Source organism: Pelophylax lessonae, assembly GCF_965119305.1.
Source record: "Pelophylax lessonae genome assembly, chromosome: 12".
NCBI lineage: Eukaryota > Metazoa > Chordata > Amphibia > Anura > Ranidae > Pelophylax > Pelophylax lessonae.
In genome coordinates, this window is record NC_138779.1 from 143,889,599 (window position 1) to 143,912,859 (window position 23,261).

At 41.9% G+C, this 23,261-nt stretch overlaps 1 protein-coding gene across 5 annotated transcripts in view; it reads right to left on the reverse strand.

The window, feature by feature from the left end:
* CADM1 (cell adhesion molecule 1) overlaps positions 1 to 23,261 on the reverse strand; it is a 529,619-nt gene that overhangs the window by 287,617 nt on the left and 218,741 nt on the right. For 4 of the 5 annotated variants that reach the window (XM_082273840.1, XM_082273838.1, XM_082273837.1 and 1 more), the window contains exon 2: positions 2,205 to 2,282. The exons of the other annotated variant lie outside the window; for it this stretch is intronic. In XM_082273840.1, the coding sequence (XP_082129966.1) occupies positions 2,205 to 2,282 (78 nt within the window). The remainder of the gene's footprint in view (positions 1 to 2,204; positions 2,283 to 23,261) is intronic. 5 annotated transcript variants of the gene reach the window in all.

The following is a 23,261-nucleotide window of genomic DNA, read 5'->3' on the forward strand; positions in this document are numbered from 1 at the left end:
CAGGAAGTCTTTTGGCTGGCTGCCCAGGAAGAAAGGAGGCGGCTCGCCCCTCTGCACGCCTTCCGGCGCCTCCCCCAAGCTCCACGAGGTGTAGGATCACCTCAAACATGGCCGCCCCCATGCTGGAGACACGAGGCTACGCCAAAATGGCGGCTCGTGCGATCCAGCAAAAAAAATGGCGGCGGCCTATACTGAATAGCGGTGTGCTGCAGGGCACACAACACTCTCTCTGCATGGGAATATGGCGTGGTTGGCGGTACCGGCCCTGGCGGACCGCGTGGCCGTTCGGGAGGCCTGCTAATAGCTGGAGATCTGATTTGGAAGGCAGTCTACATGTCCGTGGCTTCTGACTGGTAGGTAGCTTATACTTAACCCATAAGATTCCCAGAATGCCACAGATTACATCTTTTAAACATGTATACAATAGATTGTTAGCTCCCAAACCAAGCCTCCTGGCTTTTGCACACATAAAATCACACTCAAAGTAGGAGGATTTGTGACATGTTATAGGATAGAAAGGACTCTTTCTTACCATACAGAGAGGGGCCCGCGTTCACCACAAAACCCGTCAGGGAAAAAGGGGGAACATACTACTCACCATACCGGAACCAGGCGGGCACCAACTCCTGACAGTACCCCTCTCCACCGGGGCGGGAGGGCTGTCGACCGATACGGACGCCGTGACTCATGGTCTTTGGCGTTTCAGCGAGACGTTTAACTCGCGGGTTCAGTCCTTTTAATGGGACTTTGTCGCGGCCGACCCAGCGCGGAGCTATGGCCTGCACGCGCTCGTAGGCTGAACTGGGGTGACCACCGGATCTCAACATCCAGCCCGTCGCCCAGTTCAGCTTTCTTGCTTGAAGATCTCACAGGAACACTGGAGAAAAAAAGCTGTCTAAAAATCCTTTAAGAAAAAAATTCTTGCCAGGACCTTAAGATCCCAGCAAGGTATCTAGGTCCTTACTCCTAACTAGACAGAAAATAACTGATTTGCTGAGGCAGAGAGAGAGAGGATATACCCTCTGGGACTGCCCCTAGGGTGTGGCCAGAGCTTTTTAATTTCCTGTCTAGTCCTGCTCCTGTGGAGGCAACATAACCCGAAGGTGGTGTATCACCGAGGACTACGTCTGTCAATGAGCGCTAGAGAAATTAAACTTGATCTACTGAGGTCTATAAACAGCAGGTGGAATTTAGAAGAAAACATGCCTAGAGCTCCACCTTCTGGCTAGACTACATAATATGTATATGGAATATATTATAACACACAATCTTTATATATTCCTTATAAAATTTACCACTCGTGGATAACATTCCCCTCCATCAGGCCTTATATTCACTTCAATTTGCATGATGGTACAAAATGCTATGTAAAAATCTAATTCAATGCAAAAAAATAAATCTGCACAATATTGGGTCTAGTTAAAGGAAACATGTCATTGGAGATACATAGAGGCTGCTATTACTCTTCGTCTAGTTGCCAGGCTATAATGCCGACTCTAGAGATTTTTTACTCTGAATCACTGACTCAGAACATGCATGTAGATAAGCAGGCCTGACTTTCTCAATCTGCATACTTGTTTTGGGGCAGCATCCCAAAGTAAAGCCAGTGTGTCAGCCCAGCGGCCAAGCAACCGCTATGTCAGAAAGTAGTTAGCAATGGCCATATTTTTGTCTTGAATAGTAATTATTTATTTACTGCATCAGTTAAATAAAAATCTGCTATGTTTAGCACACCCACGTCTAAATAATGGTAATATAAATAGAGTTTTGCATATGTATTTTCCGATTGTGTGTACCATTTTAATTCAATTGCTGCGAGTTAAAAAGTCATAGACCCTAACTGATGCAGAATTAGAAGAAACATACTGACACAAAAGACAGCTCTTTATACAGTTCTGCTAGAATTGTCATCATAGTGTAGCATTAGCACGTCACAGAAAAAAGTTTGTATTCAAATACACATTTTGAAGAAAATATGAAAATGTAGCAATGATGGTGGAAAGGTAAAGCCATGCATCTTAGCAGATATGATGCATCTAATGGGTTACACTAAAGCAGGTTGGATGGACTGCAATGGCAATGGTTAATGGCGCAATGGATCACCTTCACTGCGTAGTCAAAGATCCAATCACAAGGTTAAAGCACGGGGTCAGCACCTACTAACATAGACACAATACAACATCTAGACACACAGGGTCACATACCAGAGCTTTGAAGTTGCTCATAGAAAGGATCAGGTAAGGCAAAGTTTTCTGAGGACCCATGCAGACTGGAACTTCTCCCTGACAGAGACAAGATAGACAGTAAACTGTCTGCAGATGTGTACACAGCAATACCTTATGGTCTCCTCCTGCCATCGAGCTACACACAGCTTCGGTCACAGAGATGTTTCTGCAGAGCCTGCTCACATATTCATCATCAACCTGTTGTGTATTGAGGTAAATAGCTCCATAACCTGCAATCAGACACAATTACTCACCCCTCACTGTGCCCTATTGTCCTAACCTTCTTCAAGTTACCTTTCATGTTTTTTTGCTGGAAGCAGCAGTAGCTAATTAAACCCACATACAGAGCAGGCTAGACGCTTTATGTTAGAGTTGATATAAATTAAAGTGTCCGCACTTTTTTACCTTGATGGGCCTAAATGGCTCTATATTTATAGGACATGTCTGCAAAGATCCCATGAAATTAACTGGTGTGCATGGCATGTGAATTATTCTTTATATGGACCATGCAATAATTGGTAATATGTGAATACCTTTTAATGACACAATACCTAAATTTTTATTGTACAAAGTCCCTATGACTGATACAATATCAGGTAATTTTAAAGGTAAAGTAATCCTTCGATTTGCCTATTTAGAGTAAAGACACAGGCTTGGACCCCTCCATTCCTAGCAGATTATGACCCTCTGTCCAGCACCAAGAGCTGGTATTTGGAAGTATGGAGGAGCATTTGACTCACTTCATGTGAGAGTGGTCATCCTGGGAGCACATAGCACTTCATGTGACAGAGTGTTCATCCTCGGAGCACATAGCACTTAATGTGACAGTGGTCATCCAGGGAGCACATAGCACTTCATGTGACAGAGTGGTCATTCTGGGAGCACATAGCACTTCATGTGACAGAGTGGTCATTCTGGGAGCACATAGCACTTCATGTGACAGTGGTCATCCAGGGAGCACATAGCACTTCATGTTACAGAGTGGTCATTCTGGGAGCACATAGCACTTCATGTGACAGAGTGGTCATCCTGGGAGCACATAGCTCTTCATGTGACAGAGTGGTCATTCTGGGAGCACATAGCACTTCATGTGACAGTGGTCATCCAGGGAGCACATAGCACTTCATGTGACAGAGTGGTCATTCTGGGAGCACATAGCACTTCATGTGACAGTGGTCATCCTGGGAGCACATAGCACTTCATGTGACAGGGTGGTCATTCTGGGAGCACATAGCACTTCATGTGACAGTGGTCATCCTGGGAGCACATAGCTCTTCATGTGACAGAGTGGTCATCCAGGGAGCACATAGCACTTCATGTGACAGAGTGGTCATTCTGGGAGCACATAGCTCTTCATGTTACAGAGTGGTCATTCTGGGAGCACATAGCTCTTCATGTGACAGAGTGGTCACTCTGGGAGCACATAGCTCTTCGTGTGACAGAGTGGTCATCTTGGGAGCACAGAGGGATGTAAGCTACATGGCGATTAATATCATACACAGAGCTTTCCTTTCACTCCCAGCAGCTGAATAAAGCAATAGTGAACAAAAATAAAGTATACAAGTCTATAAAGGTCTTTATTAAGGCAGAAATAAATCCATATATTAATTCCACCTTGTAAGGAAAGAGCACACCACCAGTGGTTCATTTAAGGAGCAAACAGTTGAAAAAATGTTGTAAACACCGTTTCCCATCTTTATTTGTTAGGGTCACATGGCCACATTTCTTTTTTTGAAGCTCAGCATGACCAGGGAAAATCAAATGCCTAAAGCACACATCCCAACTTTCTGAGATGGGAACAAGGGACACTTATTAGCAAAAGTATGTAGGCATAGGACACACCCCCTTCCACACCCCTTAAAGGAGAATTCTAAAAAAAAAAATGGTTAAACCCATAAGTGTTTTTTTGTTTTTGTTTTTAACCACTACTATTCCTTTTTTCTGGCTCTTGGAATTTACAAATGCAGCAATTGAGATATTGGATGAAAGGTTTAGCACTGGGACACACTTTTGAAAGATAAATAGTGTATTTTATATATAATTATATAAATCAGACCAAAATAAATGACAAATGAGGAGGAAAGAGGGACAGAGAGACATTGTTTCAAATCATGGACAGTCCTGCAAAATCAGGGACAGTTGGTAGCTATGGCTTAATGGGTGAGTTCAACTTTTGTAGGGAAAAAAAAATAGTGTATTTGTTATTTTTTCTAACAAACCTGTAGAACATTGCACCCAAGATCAGCAGATTGTGGGTGCAATGTCTGGCCCCTCTCAGGATAGATAGCGGTTTGATTGTACTTCCGATACAGGCCGGCAGTTACTTAAGGGCACGGAGCACAATTAACTATGACGACTCTCACCAGCACCTTCCCTAGTTCTATAAACTGAATATATGATGGGGCCATTTGGAGAGGAGCCCCGCATGTCCATGCTGTTTTCAAATTGTGACAGTGGGTTCTTGGAATAGATCCCCCACCTGCTGGTACGCAGAAGATGTAGATGCTGGAACATGGTCTATGTTCCACCCTAAAAACGGGTGGGGCATGTAACATGATCTAAAGGAGAACTAATCCATTCACTGACAGCACACTGCGCTCTACATGGCCTTCATGAATATGAAGTGACATCATCATGTGATGCGCTGCAACTTAGCCCAGCCCTTGTACATGATGAGATGCTAAGAAAATACATAGTCACTAAATCAAAGAGATAAGCTGTACCTAATAATACATGGCTTATTTACTAGAAGAAAGGGAACAAGTGCACTGCAGAGGATCTTTGAGCCGGCAAACTGTTGCCCCCAAGAAGGAAAAACTACAAGTGACTTACAGGATCAAAAGGGAATTTCTTCATGCGGAAAGGACATTGAGAGAGATTATAAAAACTATTAGGAAAGTTTTATTTGTTATTTAAGCGTTAAACATATTATTTTGCTCTGCAAGGGCAAGGCACAGGTTCACTTTATTCTGTTAATGATTTCTCTTTTTTCATATTCCTGTTTTTTAAGCTGACAAACATCAGATCCAGTATTGCATGGCCAGAAAATTATTAAGATCCCATCTATGCAAATGTCCTATGACTGCTTCGACGTTTCTGTAAACAGGTTTACTGCACTTAAAAGCACACCTAAATTCTAAATGAAAGAAAATTAGTTGGCTAAATCACTTTGAATCAAACAAATGCCGTTTTATATTTTTAGGAAAGTTTTTCTTTGTTACAACTTAGTGCTGCCCCTTTGTAGACACTTCCTGACTTCATGCCAGTCATTCAAGACTTTTGAAATTACCTTAAAAAGAGTACCATGGCCACACTTTCACTTGATATCATCAGCATTACAATAGCAATGCAAACCATAGTTATATTTGGCCAACCAGTACAAGCTTACTTGAAAAATTTCCTTTCATATTGTGGGTCCTGCCCGTCTGCAGGCCATCTCTTTCCACAACTTCCTTCCCTACATCCTTTGCAGCTTCTCCTCTGCTGTATAATTTCTAAGGACTACATACCCCATGGTACTTTGCTGCCTGCAGTGATTCCCGTACTGACTCCGCCTCCTGAACCTCCTCCTCTCAGCACCACTGTAGTTCAGAAGGGAGGCTCTGTGCAGTGTGTGACACAGCAGTGTCTACCCACAGGGCATAGTGTCACAGAACTCAAGGAAGTAAATGAGTGGGGATCTTCGCAAAGTAAGATTAGAAAAACTTTAGGAGCATTCAGATTAATAGGAGTAGACTGGAAATAATTGAAATGATTATAGGAGTTTGCATTACACAGATACACTTTATTTACTATTACAGAGCTTACACAAACACACATATTATATTATATATATATATATATATATATATATATATATATATATATATATATATATATATATATATACACACACACATGCATACATACATATACACATACATATACACATACACACACACAATATATATTTATATAAATATTCTATTCGAATATCCTACTTTTTTTCCCATACATATTCTCTTTTTTATACCTTCCACTCCGTTAATCACAAAATCCTCTCCTTCCCTTTTCTCGCATGCCATATCCTTATCTCAGTGGTCAATGCACAGCGTTGTCTACATTTTTTAATTTTACAGCCTCCCTCCTGCTTGTGGCTATTTCCTATCTCCATCTCCCCATCTGTTCCTTCATTACTCCCCAGTGTTCCCTAACGGGTTGTATACAATGTGTGGTGAGAGGGTAATGGCATGGTCGTTCTTACAACGTTGATGTTACATATTACATATACGATTTGCTGTACTAATAACTTCTGTTACTGCTGGAATCATCCTAATTAGTTAAGTAAACTGGCTGCCCAGTCTGGATATCAGAATGCTGGTGTACAGAGGCTCTGGTGGGAACACACTGCCCGTGTATTCCCAGCCAGGAGATTAAATACGATGCACATTGACCTGCCAAGCAAAGGAGTTGGCATCAGGGCACAAGCTATTGGCAGCAGGACCTGCTTAATAGTGTGTAGGTATGCGGGGCAGGTGCGATCTCACATCTGACATGGATAATACAAACAAAAGAAAAGAGCACACGGGTCTGGAGGAAAGCGGTCCACAAACAGTCAGGAAAAGAAGTCTAAATTATATTTGCCAGAAATTATTTAAATGTTATAGCATTCTGTACATCACACTTTTTTTTTTTTAACTGTAAGGACTTCTCTATTTAAAAAGTAGCATAAAGCATATGCTGTATGTAATACATAAATGTATAAGTAACACATATTTGACTGCTGCATATAATAATGTATCTTAAATCTGTAAAGGATGAGCTCCAGTCACTGTTTGGCAGCACCCACTATATTATGACAGTCACTGATGCCAAATGTCGAAATACAATAGCCTTAGCAGAGAGATTCTTCATCTGTGTTGTTGAATGAATCTGATCATTTTTTTCTGTTCAACCTACAGGCTAAACAAAAAATAAATAAACAGTTAGTCCCTGTTCACATTAGGTCGCTCCAACTTCGGGGGCGACCTGTGAAGTCGCGTGCACCGCGACTTCTGCGCAACTTGCACGGACTTCATCTAATGAATGTCTATGCAAGTCGCCTCTAGGTCGCCCCGAAGTAGTACAGGACCCCTTTTTTAAGTCGGAGCGACTTGTGTCGCTCCTATTAGAACCAGTCCTGTACTACTCAATGGACCCGACGGTGCGCGACTTGCCAGGCTGACCAAGTCGCCTGGCAAGTCGTAATAGTGTTAACCGGCTCTTAGGGCCTGTGACAAACCCAACCCGGACAGGGGCTTTTGGAGGGGGCTAGGGGCAAGTCTTCTATCCATTGAATATGGCTCATGGAGGAGACGGGGGATTTTGTCTGCTTCTTCCGGTCAGAGCATGGAAAAAAGCTCAGTTCAGCCTCTGATCCCATGGAGAGAACAGATCATTTACACGGTTGTCCATCATTAGAGATGCAGGCTGAGAGCGAGGCTTAGAGCTTCCCTTCTGGAGTGAATGGAAAGGTGTAGTGTTAAGCTGGATACACACTATACAATTGCCTTTAGATTTACTAAAACCATATAATATGAGGTCAAACCTAAACACTTTCAAATTGTATGCAGTCAGGCAGGCCCTTGCACTACATAGTTGAAGGTAAATCTAAAGGAAATCGAACAACAAAAGTTGTATAGTGTGTATTCAGCTTTTGTCTTTACAGGTTGGAGATCAGGGAGGGTGTGGTGGCCCTCCTGCAGAGTAGGTGCAGATGCTCCTCCACATGGGACAGAGATGTTTATGGGCAATCTTTCTCAATAAACCAATGAATATAAAATGAATTCCACTTTTTCAGACTGCTGGAACATTGTATGAGTTTTGTCTTATGATGACTTGTCTAGTGGACAGATTACACAAGTGCAAGCTGGTTAATGAGATTTGAAAATCCCTAGGTCTTCTTTTTGGGGAACTGGTGCCGAACTGTCTGGTTGGCAATGACCTGAGTCACCTAGGCATGTCTAGGTGACTAGTTATTAATTAGCTTACTGTTAGTTTGATCACTGTTAGATGCTAGTTGTTTATTAGATGTACTGTTAGATGTACTAAAGATATTACTGTTTAAAGTTTGCATTGTTTAGGATAATGTGATCAAGAACTTATGTTATTTTGTTTGGTATATATTCTGTGTGAATTTACAAAAAAAAAAAAAAAAACTTCCAGTTCCCACCTAAGCTAGTGTCGTCTAGTGCTGTCTAGTTGGTGCAATATTCCGCTAGAACACCTGTTTCAAGAGTGGAGGAAGCAGTATCTTGGCGGAGGCACACAGGCTTGGTGCCAGGCAGCCTGTCACAGGGCCCTTTCACACAGGGAGACTGATTGGGTCAGCCTGTCAGGTGGGCTTAATCAGACCCTCCAGTCTCCTCTATGGAGGGTTACCTCTCTGCCTCTAGTCTGCTCATTGGACAATAAATCAGCGCTTTCACTTCAGACCAGTCAACAAGACAATGGCTCGGGCAAGCTGTAAAGCTGAACCAAAAATAGAATAGTAATTGCCCAAGTTGTGCAGTGTGGCAGGCACATGGGAATTATATGTCTGGCTGAACAGAAATACAAACCTGTGGTATTTAACTATGGCCATTTGCCTAGAGTTCTATTTGACCTTGTAATTGTCACCAGAAATTTAAATAGAGTTTAAAGAAGTTTAAATTCACCAGAAGATGGGTCTAATAATGAAAGAAGAAGTAAAAGGGAGGAAAAAAAAAAAGGAAGAAGAACTCACTAGTTTTTATTATGCAGATATCAGGAAAACAATGTTATCCTATGTATGCCACACTTTCTAAAATAAAGGTTATTTTTTTCGCAATTGCATAAACAGCTGGCGCACAATCAGTGAAGTAGGATACCATTGGCCGTCATACAAACATAATTGAAATTATGAAGGAATCTATCATGGTTAGAACCAAAAACAGACCAATACGAGCAAAAGCTGCTTTACAATAGAGAAGAATGCACTTTATGGACATGAAATGTCAAAGGAATTTTTAGTACAGCACAAGTTAAAAATAAAAAAAGGTCTATTTCTTAACCAGTTCTGGACCGGAAGGATTTGCCCCTTAATGATCAGGCCATTTTTTTGTGATTCGGCACTGCGATATTTTAACTGACCAATTTAGCGGTCTTGCAAAGCTGTACCGAAATAAAATTGATGTCCTTTTTTCCCTCAAATAGAGCTTTCTTGTGGTGGTATTTGATCACCTGTGCAATTTTTATTTTTTGTGCTATAAACAAAAAAATAGCTAGAATTCTGAAGAAAAAAATATATATTTTTCACATTTTGCTATATAAACATTCCCAAAAAAAAAAAAAATCAAAAATCAAAAATTGTAATCCTTTTAGGCCAATTTGTATTCTTTTGCATTTTTTTGGTTTAAAAAAAAATAGCAATAAGCGTATTTTGATTGGTTTGCGCAAAAGTTATTCTAAGTGTCTACAAATTAGGGGAAAGATTTATGTCATTTTTATTTATTTAATTTTTTACTTGTAATGGTGGCAATCTGCGATTTTTAGCGGGGCTGCGGCACTGCGACGGACAGATCGGACCCCTGACATTTTTTGACACTGGGGGACCAGTGACATACAGTAAGCAGTGCTAAAAATATGTACTGTTACTGTAATAATGACACTGGCAGGAAAAAGGTTAACCTGGGTGATTAAAGGGATAATTGTGATCCTAGGGGAGTGTTTTCTAACTGTGGGGGGAGGGAATTCTGAAATGATCATAGAGACCTGTGATCCTATATAGGAGGATCACAGGCGCTCTGTGATTTCAGAGAGAACAATGGTCAGCTGCATTTACAACAGCTTACCGTTCTTCTCTCTCAGCGGGGAGCGATCTCGGGGCCCGGCGGCAATCGTGGCCCTCAGTCCCGTGGATAAGCATCCCCGCTTCTTATTAGGGGCAAGAGCGCACCACCGTTGGCACGTGCTTGCCCCCCAGCACCACCCATATGTCGATTCGCGCAGCCGAGCCAGGCTGCCACAATATATATGTGGCGGGCGGTCGGCAAGTGGTTAACAAGGGATCACAAGCAAAATATCCAACCCTAACATTGGGAGTTATTAACCCACCTACCAGTAATAAATAAATAATCCAATATTTGACATAATATCAATATTGTGAACAAATATCAATATTACACTGAAGGGGTTTGGCTTCAGGTAGTCAGGTAGTAAAGCCTCCGTTTTTCCACATCCTGAGTGACAAAGCCACAAGTTAACATGAACAGCAGCCATATTGGTACACACTGCCGTGTCAAAATGTATACAACAGGCCACGTTTGGCAGGCAGTACCGCCTCCAAAAGCAACCTATTCAATTGAATGAAGCTATGCCACATCTGCAGGCCAAATGCAACAGCATTTCAACAGAAAATTTCCTTTGGCTGAAAAAAAGGGCATTAAGGAGGTAGCAGTATCACCTTCTGAATGCCTGGCAGTTGCTACTGGCTCGGTTCACATTGCCGTGACTTAGGATTAGACTTGTGAGACCCCAAGACGTGTGCAAGTTTGATACCACACTCCGGGTATATGATGAAATCAAAGGTTTCTTTATTCGTTATTGGGATTTAAGGACAATTCCTATATTTATATGTGTTCCTATCTTTGCAGCCTGTTTTTATGGTTCTTTATTATGCAAATGTGATTTTATTGAATGCTATATATGTTTTTTTCTCAATTTTATACTGTTTTCCCCTTCGTGGGATTCTATGTGTCATTAATTGTCTTCACTGTGGTATCGCAGATAGTTCGGCTCCCATTTGTCTTTCATCAACTTAATTGGTTCAGGGTGTGTATGATTACACCACCTTGTCCCCATTTGTCTGTCTATCTACAAATGCTTGCCGACTTCTGCGATCTCACCGTGTGGTTATGAGTTATCGACCTACAGCGTCGTGAAACGCGTCAACCCGACACGTCTGTTTGTACACTGTCTGTCTACTTTATCTATGAGGAATAAAGAAACCTTTGATTTCATCATATACCGAGTGCGGTCTCAAACTTGGATTTCTTCTACTCTTGGATGACGGATCTGACCTGCACCGGGTTTGGAACATACACCTGAGCGGCTTCTCCTCATTGACCCCAAGACGTGTGACATGTGAAATCCCATTATAGTCAAGGAGATCTATCCTAATTAGCACTACTGAAGGCGCTCAGACTTTAGAAAAGGTTCCTGTACTACTTCAAGGAGACTTCTATCCAACTTGAGCCCATAGACTTTAATGGAAGTCGCCTTAAAGTCTGATTCTCATCCTCATTGATGTGATTTGGATCCAATATTACAGAAGATTTAATAGTGAAAGAAGGCGCTGTATATGTGTATGTGCTTGGATTCACCACCCATACTGTTCAAAAATGATACAATGTATCTATATATCGCTATGTGAAGCAATGTGCCAAAAAGGCAACCTACACATACCTATATGAGATGGTTTGCTGTGTACACTATCAAAGCTGAGTATCATTAGCAATCTGTGAAACGTGAATAATAAATATATATATCCAGCAATAAATTATAAATAAAATCATCTGGTTGATAAAGTCCAAATAAAGTGAATACCATTCATGTGGATACTAAAACTATTCCCAATAGATACAAAAAAGTGTTATGTGCATACAAGATCAGTCCAATTCAGAAAACATGACAAAAAAATATCTAAAAGTCCAATAGTGTGTTGAAGATGAGTGGCTGTCAGAACACCTACACCTTTGTGAATGAGAAATGGAAACCTTTTTACCCCGTGGGTAAATGGATAATCTATATTCTTAGAGAAGATTACCCAAGCATTCCCTGAAGTCACATGGATGTCGCACTGAGCTTGCCTGGCAAAGTCGCACTGTAAATTGTGCAACTTTCAGGACGCGGCGTGTGAACCAAGCACCTAATACTCTCTGAAATTCGATTTCCCATAGAACACTTTTTTAGAAAGGTGGTAGAGAGTGCTGTTCATGTAAATGAGACTTTAAAGGGTTAGTTCACCTTTTCAGAAAAAAATAAAAAACTTAACCACACCCTAGACCACCCCACCCCTTCCCCCCTGTATCTGCTGCACTTACCTTGGTTGTTGATTAGCTGTCAGTGGCCACACAACTGGTGAGGCAGTCCAGTGGTTTGAAATCCCCACTCTTCTCCCCCTTCTTTCTGTAGGGCAGGGGTGTCCAAACTATGGACCTCCAGCTGTTCAGGAACTACAATTCCCATCATGCCTAGTTATGTCTGTGAATGTCAGAGATTTACAATGCCTCATGGAAATTGTAGTTCCCGAACAGCTGGAGGGCCGTAGTTTGGACACCCCTGCTGTAGGGTATCAGGAAGGATCAGAGTGATTCTGATTAGTCAGCTCCAGCATGTGACCACTTTGACCAATCAGAATAGCTGTAAACCATCCCTGATACCGTACAGCAAGGTTGCTCAACCTGTTGGCCCTCCAGCTGTTGCAAAACTACAGTCACATGAGGCATTGCAAGCCACTGACAGTTACAAGCATGTCTCCCAAAAGCAAAGGCATGATGGAACTTGTAGTTCCGCAACAGCTGGAGAGTCAAGGGTTGAGCACCTATGCCCTACAGAAATGGGGGGAAAGATGGAACACCAGCTGTATGGGACCAAAAGCTCATCACCCAAAAAAGTAAGTGCATCTATTGGAAGACTGCCAGACCACCCTCCATCAGTGATTGCATGCGCAGATTGGAGGATATCAACAAGATGGAGGACCTGACCCTCACAGCGCTCCACAAACGAGACAGATACAAAAACATATGGGGATACTGGAATGTGTTTCTCGTCTCTGATAGGGGGAAAGCTCTGATGTGCCCTTAGCTCCGCTGAGTAATATCCCTTGGATGGGTGGCCTGTCCCGGCGCAGCATCCACCTTCTCCTGCCCCTTCCCCATCCCTTCCTTTCCACTTGTCTTCCCTTTTTCCAATTTTACTTGTTTCCCCCCCCCCTCCCTCCCTTTTCTCTTTCTTCTCGCTATGGTACTATCCGGTTTCTCTACCTCTTGTTATGTCTCCTCTAATACCGAGTAGCGCTATGTATGCACTGAATGTGGAGGTTCTCCTCCCCATGCTATACCACTTGTATACAACCTTGTTTACTCTTGAATGTAATATCCTTGACTGTATTGTCTGATTTAGGGTCTTAAGCTTTTTTCCCACCTCGGTGGGGCCCATCTTGGATGTTTTCTCTTTACTTAACGGATGACTCAGTTGTGCCTTTGCTTTTATGATGGTATTGCCTTCTTAACATTTGGCCTTACCTTGCTGGAGGATTGTTTACTGTGGTTGTTTTATATGTATCCTGTTGTTACTCCTCTTTGATCGTTTCAATAAAAATTTCATATTTGAAAAAAAAAAAAAGGAAGTGCAGCAAGGACCGGGTGATAGGGAGAGTGTAGGTTGTTAGTTTTCCTTTTCATTTATTCTGGAAAAAAATAAACCTTTTGGACTCCCAGATCTTTTGTTTGGCACTCTCATTGGTTTCTATACTAATGAATCTTCAAATATGGGCCCCCTGCTACTGGGCTCCCCCACTTTTGTTGAGAGAAGCCTTAAAAACAGAGTTATTGTACTGTATAGCAATCTGATTGATCCATTGATAGTTATAATCCAGAGCTTCATTTCTACTTTGGAATGCTCGGTCCTAGCATTTGAGGTATTGGAGCAGTGTTAGGTCTGGCTCTGGGCAAAATGAACATGAATAGGTAGTAATTTAAAGGATGAAAGCTGGAGAGGCAATAAATGAAAGCTGTGGAAGTCTGCCTTTTAGCGAGTTCCTGTCCATGACATGGCATCCTGGACTGGGCGCACTGCCTAGAATGTGACCCTGAAAATGGCTGCTTTACCACAGAAATGTCTATAAAAAGTCTAGGAGTTTATTTTCTGAGAAAAGAAATGTCCATCTCGGGGGTTTAAAAAAAAAAATGGACTATAGAACTAGCCATCTGAAAAAAAAAAAAAAAAAAACATTTACTTTTGTTTGACCAGATGGGCTTTGATTTATCTAGAGACGGATGCAGTCAGGGACATGTTTGACATATTTAAAATAAAGAATATGAAAAAAAAAATTGCTCAAATTAATTCTGGTTCTAATTTTGTCCCTGCTTAAATATATGCATATGTAAATAATTTAAGATACCCTGTCACCAACTAAAAAAAAAAATGCAGGTAATGGCATAAAAAAATCATAATGTAACAATATTATTCACATGCAATATGCCTTTGAACAGCCTAGAAAATGTTACTTCTTCAGGAATAATAACACAACCCCCTCCCTCCTTGCACAACATAACCCTCTCCTCTTCTGATTATGTCTTATTACTGTCTGTGCTGGCCTGGCTCCTCCACCCCTCCCATCTCTTTCTACTGCCTTTTATGTAGTTTGTGGGGGGAGAAATGAAGGGGAATACCATAGAGCAGCTTTTTCAACCTTTTTACCCAACGGGAATTTTCAAAATGATTATCAGTTCTTGGGGGTCTACTGCTAAAACAAATGTATCTGGGATTAGTGGGAAAACTGGCCCTAATATTGGTTGTTGGTGGGACAACAATCCCCCCCCCCCCCCCCCTTGCAGTGGTATTCAGAATGCCACTTGTACTGGCAGATAAGGAAATCTCTGGTGTCATTCCACTGGCTCTGCCAAAGGTTGGTGGCCCTAAAACTTTGCAGCCACCATCAGATGGTAGGTCAACCGCTGCAGCTCAAGGAACCCTTAGGCTCCATGTACACGGGACGTTGTAAATGGCCATTTAGGAGCAGTTGGGACGTTTTTTTCAGAAGCCCCTACATGTTATCTTATTTGTCCATGTACACCAGGTCGTTTACAGTCATTTGCAGGCAGTCGAGTTCAGGGACGTTTTTTGGAACGCAATTATTTGCGTTTGAACGTGTGTTTCCCGGCGTTTCAAACGCAAAAACGCAGCCAAACGCGATGACCCGCGTTTGGCGCTCGCATTTTTCCATTCTAAAGGGGAATGATTTTTTTGACCTCTAGGAACGGTTTTAAACGCAAAAGCCCGCAAACGCCCGCTAAACGCGGTTGCAAACGCGACACAACAGACGTTTTAAACGTCCTAAAAAAGAAAAAAAAATTCCAGTATTCAAGGGACTTTTAACAACGTCCCGTGTACATGGAGTGTTAAGGCCCGTACACACGTATCGATTGTCGGCCGTAAATATTCGGCCAACGTCCGATCAGCCGATTGTGGGCTTGTTAGTATGAGGTTTCCGACTGCGACTTTTCGGCCGAACAAAATCTGGTGTTCAGACTATAACATTTTTGTTGGCCGTCACCAGAATGGCCGATTGTTTGCCAGTCAGTACAGAATTCGGCCGACAAACAGCAGATGAGCAAGACTGGGCATGCTCAGAGAAGAAAAAACACACGGAAAGTTAACCATCACGGTTGTTGTTGGCCGACAAAATTCGTGTGCAGTCTTTAGCACCAACAGGACAGCACCAGACAAAAGACGGCCGATCGTTCGGCCGACATTTGGTGCATGTGTACGGGGCTTTAGACATCTCTGAAGGAACCCTGGTTAAGAATGGCTGCTATAGAGTGTCACTTGAGTGATAGCTCCGAATATGCGGTGGCTGCTGACATCACATCCAAGATGGATCCCAGCATAAGTCACAGGGCTTTTGGATGTCTACAGAAAGAAGTTTTCAAAAGTAAATAAAATATATAAAATACATTTTCTGGTGTCTTTAATATATTACTCAAAGAAAAAGTCCTACCTATGCTGGAAAAAACATGGTTTGGTGAAGTCTTGTGTTTTAACACCACAAGATGCATTTTTTTTTTTTAGCTCAATTGATATGTCATAAAGTGACATTTTATTTATTTATATACATTGCAGCTCCACTGCGGTGCATCGAAATGCACAGATGGAAAGAGAATAAGAGCCCATTCAGACTAGCGCGACTTGTCAGGCGACTTGTCAGCCTGACAAGTCGCGCTCGGTCGCGGCCGATTGAGTAGTACAGGACCCATTCTAATAGGAGCGACACAAGTCGCTCCGACTTAGAAAAAGGGTCCTGTACTACTTTGGGGTGACCTCGGAGCGACTTGCATAGACTTCCATTATGTGAAGTCCCTGCAAGTCACTCCGAAGTCGTGGTGCACGGGACTGACAAGTCGCCTCCCCAATTCGTGCAGAGTCGTGTCACGCTAGTCTGAATGGGCTCTAAAGCCTCGTACACACGATCAGATTATCGGACAAATTTTCTTTAGTTTTTTGTTGCATGCTAGTCTCATATGTAAAGGGAAGAGGTTACTTTCATACGAAAATTTTCGTACGACAGAATTCAACTTCAGAAGTGATGTCATGAGTTGAATTGTTTTGTTTGTATTCTTTAGTTTCTGAGCATGCCTAGTCTTGCTCTTATGATTTTTCTTTCGGATGAAAACTGTACTAATTAAAACGAAAATCGGACGTTGTGTTCACGTACAATAAAAAATGTATAGCCTGCACATCTAGTTTTTGTCATACGAAAATCCGTAATCGGCTGTCGAAAGCACTATACTAACGATCCGAAAATCGGCAGATCGTTCCTCGGATGAAATTTTACTTCCGATTTTCTTATCGTGTGTACGGGCTTTTAAGGACAGCTCCATTGTGATGCAGAAAAATTCAGCATGTCCTTTTTTCCCCACCTTCCTGCTCCAACTTACTGTGAACAGGTCACACAAAAACAATTGCTTTCCATGAGCCCTTGTGAAGATCTGCAGGTCTCCACACAAGTTTGACCAAGCCCTAAGTGATTACATTTTTCTGGAGCATTGCAGCAATGCATCTTTGTAAAGTTGGTATTGGGTAAGAAAACAAGAATCTCAAAATATGCCAACAAAAACACACGCCAAAGAAAAAAAATCTTTACAAACTATTTATTGACAGCACTCTGCTGGCGTCTTACGAGATTTCACTCATCGCAGATACTGAAAACATTTGAAGCCCAGGTGCACTACAGTAGTGATAAATGTTACACTGGGGTTTGCTAGGCGGCTTCTGCAAAACTAACAAAATAAACAACCTGATAATTAGACTTCATGGGGTACAATTACCATGCCTAATCTTGTCAAGTCATCACAGCTCCTGATATTACACATCCGAGCTGCAGATCTTCAATAGTAATATGTTGTGTGATAACAGCCTGCAATGTGCTTCTGTATGATACGGTCTTGATATGCTTTAGCAAAACCATATGGATTTGTTATGCCAACATCTTAGCCTGTTAATACATATACAGATATAATCACAAGCATGCATCATGCTGCCCCTTTATTATGCATGTACCGGCCATGATTTAGATTCCAATACACTCCCTCTCGGCAGACTTGCACACAGCTCAATTACGAAAAGGAGAAGCAGCGCAATCACAACACATGGCAGAGCTACCTAGAAAAGTGGCAGAGAGACACTGTGACCTTGGATTTGTCTTCAATGGCCTTCTCCTGTGCTGAATGTAGGTGACCTCTACCTGCTCGGCCCTCATTCTTTACCATGTAGAACCAATGACTATGCCGCTTGATACAGGCAAGTCTCTGCTGATATTAGACATTTTACACAGTTTGATCTGATACAGTGCTATAGCTATAATTGTCAAAGTTCTATACTTTAGACCAGGGTCCCCGTACTGCTCCCCACACTTATTACGCAGAGGGTATGAGCAGATGAGTTCTGGAATAAATCAACTGGAGTACAGAGCAAGGACACCTCTCCGTGAATCCCCAGTGGTTGAAGTGAATTAGGATTACATCACATGACGAAGTAACGGGGACACATAAAAAAAGCTTCCCTCCCCAACAATAAGAGCCAATTCACACCTAAGACTAGGATGCGGTGCAAGATTATCGGATAAACGAAACTCCATTTTTTTTTCTTTGGATACTAATCTCCATATTGAAAACTAATAGGTTACTAAATTACGAAAATTCTCGTACGACAGAATAAAAATTTTAAGTGATGTAATGTGTTGTAGTGTATTTTCGGACGAAAATTGCAGGGATTAAATGAAAATCTTACGATCTGGTATCATTGAACAATTTTCGTGTTCGAAAATTTCGCACGATAGCGGTTTACCAATGATCAGATTAGTGTATGATCGCTTTGAAATTGTTTTTTTTATTTTTTATACAGTATTCTGATCGTGTGTACGGGGCTTAAGGCAGCTTATTTACCTTGAACTGATCTTAAATGAGCCTCAGTGCAAGAAAAAACACCTCTATACCATTCTGGCACGGCATGGCACAATGCACAAATCATTTGCATCTGTGTTTTGTGGTGCTCTGTAGCACAGGAACATTTATTTTTTTACTGGAATGTGTATTAGGGCACCATATAAAAAGGATGACAACCCATTAAACTATAAGTTAAAGTGCGTTCCTTCCTGCATGCACTCTCAGCATAATAGGAGGCATCATACTGCAAGCTTAAGTCAGTCATAGATGGCCAGAATCTGGGCAGGAAACAGCCTAGATTCAAACCCTCTATGGGCAGACTGATTGTACCCAAGCCGGTCCATTGATCAAACTTGATACAACCAGCATGTTGGATTTTTACATATAATTACTGAGAGTGGTTATTGCAGTTAGCAATAATCACTGTGTTCTCTCGGCAGGAAGAGATCCCTGTACCCCCGCTGGAGAGATTCCCCCATGGTTGCAGAAAAGAAAATTGCACCATCTATATGGCCTGCCTTAAGCCAGCCAAAGATGCTTTGAATCTTGGCCAGTTCAGCAGGGACCAGCCAAGATTCAAACCATGTAAGGCCAAGACTGATTGATTAACTTGGGTACAACCAGCCTGTCAGATTTTACATGTGATTATTGCTAGCCAGGAGAACACAATGTCTCCATGGGAGGGATTCAACCAAAGGTTGCAGGACAGAAAACTGCTCCATCTATAGCTGACTTTAGAAAGAACCACTGCAATCCCTGTACTGCTATTTATCTGTAGATCAACACAAATTCTCAGGTGAAGGAATATCTAAAATGACATCTTTATTTTATGCTTAGCACCATAGAGAGACCAAGGAGTCCCTAAGAGTGGATTAGAGGCCATTTACTACAATTCCCGGCAATGTAATTACCATCACTGTGATCACAAGAGAAGCTAGCCATACACAGCTGGATGAATTGAAGAAAATCTACTGATTCTCCCAATCACACTAAACAGCATAGATGGAAGGATCTTCACAGCTGGCTACTGCATTAATACAGTGGCACTGCTGAATAGTGACTACATCTTATTGGACATAGTCAGCGTTTGGTCAACAACTTTCCACCTAGGCCAGTACATTTTTAAACTGACTTTTGTCAAGCTGAGTCGTGCTTGCAGGGCCACCCAAAGCTCAATTTTTTTCTGACCCCGGAATCACTCGAAACTCGACTGGTCTATGGCCAGACTACTTGATGAATGAAAAAAAAATGGGATTTTTGACTGTAAAATCCATTTCTCTGATGTTCATTGTCGGACACCGCTTTCGTTGCCCAGTCCGGCAGTTAATAGTAGATTCTCACAGGAACAAAATAATAAAAGGAAAAAACTCCATTTACAAAGAAAAAAATAGCTAGGACTAGAGATCCCAGCAAGGAATTAGGTCATTACTCCCGACAAGGCAGGAAAAAAACTGACTATCTATAGCAGGAAGTGGGAGTATACCCCCAGGGACTGCCCCATAGGCGTACTTAAAGCGGAGTTCCAGGCACAAAATCGACATAGTCGATTTTGGGCCATCCGCTTCCTATTTGTCACCTAAAAAAGAAATGGGAAGTTACGATTTTTTTTTTTTTTTACTTACCTTGTAATTGCAGAAAAAAAAATACTCACCTTTCTTCCACTTCCTCCCTCGGCCGCGCGGCCCGCGTCGTCACTTCCGCTTTGCAATGATTCCTGGGAGCTGAACGTCATCGCTCCCAGGAATCAATGCGCCTGCACCAGCCCGGACGTAATTTCCGGTTCAGGCGCGTCATACCTTGCTAAATAGCTTCTGGGCATGCCCAGAAGCTGTGCAGGGATGACGCTGTGGCCCCGGAAGTGACGGCAGGGCTGGCACAGTGCATCATGGGACCGAAGAGGACAGAAGAGGATGCAGAAGAGGATCACGCTGGCTTCAAACTGCCCACACCTGAGATGGCAGTGCTGGAGAAGAAATTTTAAAAGTGAGTATTTCTTCTAAAAGGTAAGTGCGAACCGGGACAGATCAGAGGCTAGCCATTGTGGAATGTACTAGCCCTGACTGTCCCGGGGGTATGTTCATTGAATTTTTTTTTTTGTGGCCGTAACTCCGCTTTAAGCTTTTCTCTGCCTAGTGTCCTACTCCTGTAGGGGGCAGCATAACCCTACGGTCATTAAGAAGAGGAGCTGTGTCTGTCAATGAACAAAAGAGGAAACACGAATTCCCCCATCCCTGCTGCACTCACCACCTTAGATGATTATTGTATGCTGTTCATGCATGCTGGTGTAGCAATCCAGGCATTTGAAAATGGTGCTCTTCTGCACCCTTCTTTCTTCCAATTTACATTGGTCAGCTCAGTCACATACCAATGCTGATCAATGCATGCTAACCACTGAGACCATTATGATACTATTAACTAAATTTATTAAATGCCTGGACCACTACACTGGCAGCAGAAAATATTCATCCAAGGAGGTAGGTGCAGAAGGACCAGAGGATGTTTAGAGGGTTTTGTCAGTTTGTTCCCCTTCTCATGTTCTGTGGAAAAGTGAACTAGCACTTTAACCACTTGCCGACCGCCGCACGACTATTTACTGTGGCGGTCAGCCCCTCACAGGCAGAGCGACGTAGGTGTACGTCGCTAGCCTGTGAGGCTTCTATGGAGAAGCTAGAGGCGCGCTCCCGCGCGGTCACGGACCCCCCCCCCCGTGCGTGTGCCATCGGGTCCGCCGGGCACTCACGATCGTCCGTGACACCGGAAGAAAGGCAGGCGGCTGATGTAAACAAAGCCGCCTGTCATTCTTCCCTGTGTAAGAATGGAGATCAGACGGTTCTACTATGTAGGACCGTTGATCTCTGTTCTTACACCAGTAGCCATGTCCAATCACAGTTAGAAGCACGCTCCTAGGACACACTTAACCCCTCCCTCTCCAATACAGTTAACCCCTTCACTGCCAGTGTAAATTTTACAGTAACAGTGCATATGTATAGCACTGATTACTGCAGTAATGTCACTGGTAACCCCAAAAGTGTCAAAAATGTCAGTCAAGAGTCCGATCTGTCCGCCGCAATGTCGCAGTACCGCAAAAAAAAAAAAAAAAAAAAATCGCAGATCGCCACCATTACTCGTTTAAAAAAAAAAAACAACAAAAATGACAAAAATCTTTCCCTTTGTTAGTAAACACGATAACTTTTGCGCAAACCAATCAAAATACGCTTTTTGCGATTTTTTTTTTACCAAACATATGTAGCATAAAACAAATTGGCCGAAAATTTTAAAAAAAAATTAGATTTTTACATTTTTTGGGGGGGAATTTCATATAAAAAAATGTGAAAAATATTGTTATTTTTGCAAAATTGACGCTATTTTTTTGTTTACAGCGCATGATCAAAAAAAATCGCAGAGGTGATCAAATACCACCAAAAGAAAACTCTGTTTGTGGGAAAAAAAGAATGTCAATTTAGTTTAGGTACAGCGTCGCATGACCGCGCAATTGTCCGTTAAAGTCACGCAGTGCCGAATCGCAAACTAGGCCCTGGTCAAGGAGGGGGTAAAATCTTCCGGGGCTTAAGTGGTTACGACTTATTTCAGTATAAACAATGCAGGAAAATAATTTTTTGAACAAATATATTAAGTTGGGTTTATAGGTAATTAATTGGTTAACAAATTTATGTCGATCAGTTAATCTTAATTTATAGGAGCAATAAATTGCTTGGCTAGGTTTATACCGAATTTCATTTAGTTTGAAATATTGTTTTCTGTCCCATCATATTATCGTAAAAATCAGAAGAAGAGACACTCCAGGTTTTACAATAAACTTGTCATCAAATACTCCGGGGGGTGTCTTTTTGTAAGTGGTGTCTGTTTTCAGGGAGATTTTGATGTTTTGCCATTATTTGTACTCCGGGAAGACAATGTGTTGTCAGAAAATGAATCACTGAAAAACTGCAGCTGGAGAGCCTCAAAGATGCTGAACAATTGGTGAACATACACATGAACAATGTCCACAAAATCAGAATTAGCTCTTTGAATACCGCCAATCTTTGCCTCAATAGCTTGTTCTTTGTAAAAGAATTACCACAAAAATGACACATTAGTGAACAATGTCTATGGACCAGTGGTTTTTCTTATTGGAATGTAGCGTGTGTAAACTAATTACCTCTAAACTGACACCTTGGAGAAAAATAGGCCCGATTTGTCCCATTGTGCGGTAAAATGTGTAAAAAAAAAAAAAAAAAGTGGCAGTTTTATCATCTATCACTTGTTGAATACCCCAGGGCTGTCTTCTTTTTATGGATGGAGTGATTTCATTAGGTCAGATCCACTGAGCTCGGCACAATATAGAAGAGCATAGAAACCGAATATTTTACATAAACACGGACCCCTCCTGTGTCTGGTTTACTTTACATGGGAAGTAGAACAAAACTTTATGCTTCCTAGATCAAGTTCTCGATTTCTATTCTATTTTCTTGTAACAAAGCTAAACTGAATGCACCTAAATGCAGACACATACACACTGTGAATTATACCATTTAATCAAAGGGTAACTAAAAGGGTAGATTTTGGCTAATTCCTAGAGATCAACTGTGGAAATTACTTTGCAGAGGGCTTAGTTATATTTAAAAAGAGGAAGTAAACCCTCCTCTGTAACTTTTACCTATAGGTAAGCCTATGATAACGCTTACCTATAGGTACTGTAAATATCTCCTAAACATGTACCGTTTAGGAGATATTTACCTTACATGCAGCCAGTGACATCACTGGCGCATGCTCTCTGAAGGAACGGCCGCTGGTGCCATTCCTTCAGAGCCCTGTGCCGTGACCGTCAGAGTGA